The 4,404-nt window shown below is 47.5% G+C and overlaps 2 protein-coding genes across 4 annotated transcripts in view; one reads left to right on the forward strand and one right to left on the reverse strand.

Moving 5' to 3' along the window:
• Positions 1 to 1,193, reverse strand: part of NEDD8 (neural precursor cell expressed, developmentally down-regulated 8) — a 9,182-nt gene extending 7,989 nt beyond the window's left edge. The window contains exon 1 of the mRNA XM_010831351.1: positions 714 to 1,193. Within this exon, the coding sequence (XP_010829653.1) occupies positions 714 to 731 (18 nt within the window). The 5' untranslated portion in view covers positions 732 to 1,193. The remainder of the gene's footprint in view (positions 1 to 713) is intronic.
• Positions 1,162 to 4,404, forward strand: part of GMPR2 (guanosine monophosphate reductase 2) — a 6,661-nt gene continuing 3,418 nt past the window's right edge. Inside the window, exons 1-4 of one of the 3 annotated variants that reach the window (XM_010831347.1) lie at positions 1,162 to 1,327; positions 1,731 to 1,826; positions 1,968 to 2,087; positions 4,292 to 4,375. In XM_010831347.1, the coding sequence (XP_010829649.1) occupies positions 1,740 to 1,826; positions 1,968 to 2,087; positions 4,292 to 4,375 (291 nt within the window). In that variant the 5' untranslated portion in view covers positions 1,162 to 1,327; positions 1,731 to 1,739. Of the gene's footprint in view, positions 1,328 to 1,712; positions 1,827 to 1,967; positions 2,088 to 4,291; positions 4,376 to 4,404 lie in introns of all 3 variants that reach the window. The other 2 variants (XM_010831348.1, XM_010831349.1) reach the window with 2 other exon arrangements.

Genomic DNA, 4,404 nt, shown 5'->3' on the forward strand with positions numbered 1-4,404 from the left:
TTTTGTCCCTCCGTCTTAAGGCACAAAGGAGGAAACTGCAGGTAGGGCTAATGAGGGTTGGGAATTAGTGAAGAACCATGGGAGGCGGGATGGAGATCGCGTACTAGGATACTGATAACTTGCCTCAGTCAAGGAACTGAGGCTAGTCCAGGATGCTGGCTCAGAAAGGCAGGCGCTGACTGAACACGCTCCCACCTTTGGTTCCTGAAGGAAGGCTGAGATACTACATCTTGGCAACAACTAGCCAAGGCTTACAGTCTAGTTTCTGGGAGGCCCCATTTCCCACAAAAGGCTAACGCTTTTGTGCTGTGCTGTACTCGGAGTAGCCTACGTTAGGCGCTGGGAGAACCGGGTAACTTGGGATGAAGGATGGGGAACAGAGCTCATTCCAAAAAAACCGAGAGATAAGGAGGCCAAGATGCTGCTAGGCCTTCTCTAAGACCGCGGGGGTGCATACAAACAGCGAGACTTCGGACAAAGGCGGCCCTGAAGTAAAAGCAGGTAAGGAAAAGTCTCCTGACGGGGCCAGCCCCCTGCTCTCAAAGTCCTCTTGGGCCTCCCCCCTACCTCCCGGCACCCCTCGCGCGGAGCCCCGAAGCTGTCAACCCCCTCCAGGCTCGGGAAAGGCGTGGTTTTCCTTCCCGGTTTCTCCCTTAAGGCACAGCGGCCAGCCCAGTACCACTGCGTCTTGGCAAGGCTGGTGGTGCTCCCACCTTCACTTTAATTAGCATCTTCTTCTCAGTTTGGGGCTGCACACAGACAAATTGCTGCTTCTGCCGCTACGGTCGCCGATGCCTCTCCCCAGCACTCCGCCGGCAGGAATCACTTCTACTTCCGGGTCACAGCCAGGCTCCACCCCTGCCTCGCATTCCCCCTCTCCCTTCTTTCCAAGGGGTTCCGGAAAGGCTCAGGAATATTTCTGCGTTTCGTTTCGGTAGCGTAGTGAAAGAAAAAAAAGAAAGTAAAAAGGCAGCCAGCTTAGTCACAGCAGAGATGACAATTCTGAGAGTCCCCAGTGAGTTGGGGCTAGTAATAAGAGGGCACGGAACGAACTACTCCTCCCATCATGCCAGGGGGCAGCTCCGCGCGTCTCACTCTGGGAGTTGTAGTCCCCTGTCCCTCGGATCCGACGGCATCCTCAGTGTGTGAACTCTGTTATCCAGAAGGCCTTGCACGGCTGCCACCGAAGCCGGAATTCCTCGGCTGCTAGTTCTCTGCGGCAAATTAGCCCAACCTGTTATCCCACAAGGCTCAGCGGGGCTGCGCGAGGCTGTGGTTAAGCGAGAGAAGCGTTGGTCAACTGCCACTCGAATCACGGAGACAGGAAGTGAGTACCCCTATCCCGGAAGCTGGTTTATGAGAAACCCACCACTCCTCGCTTCCAAATCTGCCCCTTACCCCAGATTGGTCTTTGTAAGGGTGGCAGAAAGAAGAGTGGTGGGGGTAAAGAATGCACCATTTTAGGGTCACTCACGACTCCATCCCAGTTCTCCCCAACAAATAGTACTATTTGTTGAAGACACCGAGAGAAAGTGAAACCGCATGGGTCTGAAGTGACATTCTTCAGGGACTGTACCTCAGTCAATGCTCAGACTTTCCACGATTTAAGCTAGGAGAGAGATAAGCCACCCAGCCCTAACAGGGCATTAAGAGCTAAAGGGAAGTTGACTCAGCTACCCTCTCCTAGACTTTTCCTACCTTCCAACCCTCAGATTCATTGCTATCTTAAGGTCCCTGCCATGCCTCACATCGACAACGACGTCAAACTGGATTTCAAGGATGTCCTGTTGAGGCCCAAACGCAGTACCCTTAAGTCTCGAAGTGAGGTGAGCCTGCTTTCCTAGTTGCTCTTTTTTGATTCCAAGCTCCTTGGAGGACCTGAACTGGGAAAGATTCCTGGCTTTTGCTCTCCTGCAGTACTTGTTTTTGGATGAGTGAAACGCTCAGTTTCCTGTTCGCATCTGCAGGTGGATCTCACAAGATCCTTTGCCTTTCGGAACTCAAAGCAGATGTACACTGGGATCCCCATTATTGCTGCCAATATGGATACTGTGGGCACCTTTGAGATGGCCAAGGTCCTCTGTAAGGTAGGACTTCCCTCATGCCCCTTCCTCATGGTGTTTTGTCGGCTGACTGCATAGGTATCTGCATCCCCACTCCCATCCCAGGTCAGCTCTGGCAATTAACAGGATGCTTGATTTACTGCTTTCTGCAATAGTACTAAGGCCTCTTTATCTGATAACTTTAAATGGCCATCTGACTTAGGGAGATTCAAAGCTAAGTTTTGCACCCATTTTAACGAAACTTCCCTCTTCTCCTGTCCAGCATTTTAAACATCCTGCCAATTTTTCCCACTACCCAGATCACCCTCTACAAACCACATGCATCTCTCTTTACACTACTGTTAGGATACTCAGCATTCACTGTTTTAGTCCAGAAACTAAATATAGTTTGAGCATTCAAAAATTCCCAACTAGAAAATCCTATCGAGAAGAAATTTAGTTTCTTTCATGCCTGCTATATATATATATATATATATATTTTTTTTTTTTTTTAATCTTCCTTTTAAGTCCTAGGTTCCTGAGTGTTCTGGGATGTGCCCAAAATGGAATGTTTTTCTTATTCAGGTTATTGCTTGTTTTCAAAATGGAAGATGCTGCTCCTGTCAGTTATATTACTTGCTTCTATACTTGTAGCTGAGAAAGCAGATAGTTACTTTGGGTATCCTGAGGACGTATACACTCTTCTGGTTATCCATGTAGCCCTGGTTGATGGATTCTGCTGCTGCTTGTGGCTCTGCTATCCTTAAGGACTTCGTCTTCCTTTCTGATTGCTAGAAGTCTTTCTGGAATGTATGCTGTCATTTCTCTGAGGTTCATAGTTACGCAGCTTTGGTACCATATTTCTGTTGCCATTCAATATCTGCTTAGCAATCCCACTGTTGCCTGTTGTCCACCTGGCCTGTCCAGTAGAGTTAAGCAGCAATGGTGAATCTGACTTCAGTGTTAACAGATGTCCTACAACGTATGGACCTTGCTGGGACTTTCTTGAGCTTTATGTTGAGACTGGCTTTTTGTTTCTGCTGATGAATGTTTAAGAAGTCAGATTTTAGAGATACAGGCAAGTCTCAGTAATAATTAAAAGGTTGGGTGCAAGCAAGGACCTTTTTCTAGATCTCTAGCTTGGTATGTAATTGGATGTATTCATCATGCCACCCTATGCCAAGATATCTCCCAGGTGTGATGACTTCCTAGAGTGATTTTTCTTTGTTAGTGGCAGTGTTCTGAGAAAGCAGAATTCAGTAGCAGCTTTGGCTGGGCAATGTTGATGATGTCTGAGTATAGCATGCGCACTTCCTTACTGCCGGCTAATCCCTTGGATCTCATCAGTTGCAAGATTTGTGCTTTCTCAACTGCTGCCTTGTTTATTCACATGTCTGCAGTTTTAAAGCACAAACACCAGCATTCACAGTGGCCTTTGTATTGGGATGTTGTCTGCAATTTTTTGAGCTAGGGAACATAAGTCTGATGAGTCATTCTAGCCTTGAACTTGGTTAACCAAAACAGGCTGAATGAAACAGACTTTTCAGGTTGGTCCATGACTTAAGAAAATCTGTCCATTACTTTTTTTTGGGGGGGTGGGTTCCATGTGTTGAAGCATGTGGCACCAGGGATCGAACCCACCCCCTGCATGGGAAGTGATTCTTAACCACTGGACCACCGACAAAGTCCCTTTTGTCCACTACTTTAGCAGAGATGGAGAAAGGGTAGTACCTTATTGGCTGTTAACCTTAAGGCTTTACCTCTTTTGATTTTGTGAGCATTTAGGCTCACTGAATTACTGCTGATAAATGGAACAGAAAATACCAAAAATAGGTTAGTTCTGTACTAGGTTGTCATTGGAGGAGCTGAGTCAGTGCAGGCAGACACTGTCTCTGTACAGCCTTTTCATGGTTCTCTCTTGTCTGCTGCTTATCCCACTGCACCAACAGCTTGTCCTTGTCACCTTTTAAGTCAGAAGCACTGCACACGCTGGCAGGTAAAGTCCAATCCAAATGACTTAGTGCTTTGGTGGGAGTGTTGGGCAGGTACTGGCTTATGTGGAAAAGCCCGATTGCATTTGTAGGGAGAATAATGGTGGAACTGAGGTCTCAGCTCAACCACTGACATCTTCAAGTTGCTTTTTCCAGACTTCAGTCCTTTTGTCCCTCAGATAGGATAATATAAAGGTCTGTTTCCAGAGAAAGCGGTTCTAACAAGTTCTTTCCTTTTTAACGCTTTCTTCTCCCCAGTTCTCCCTCTTCACTGCTGTCCATAAACACTACAGCCTCGAGCAGTGGAAAGAGTTTGCCAGCCAGAATCCTGACTGTCTTGAGGTAACACCGGTCCTCCCGACCCCTGCCTT

Source organism: Bison bison, unplaced genomic scaffold, assembly GCF_000754665.1.
Source record: "Bison bison bison isolate TAMUID 2011002044 unplaced genomic scaffold, Bison_UMD1.0 scf7180017864526, whole genome shotgun sequence".
In the NCBI taxonomy this organism is placed as follows: Eukaryota; Metazoa; Chordata; class Mammalia; order Artiodactyla; family Bovidae; genus Bison; species Bison bison.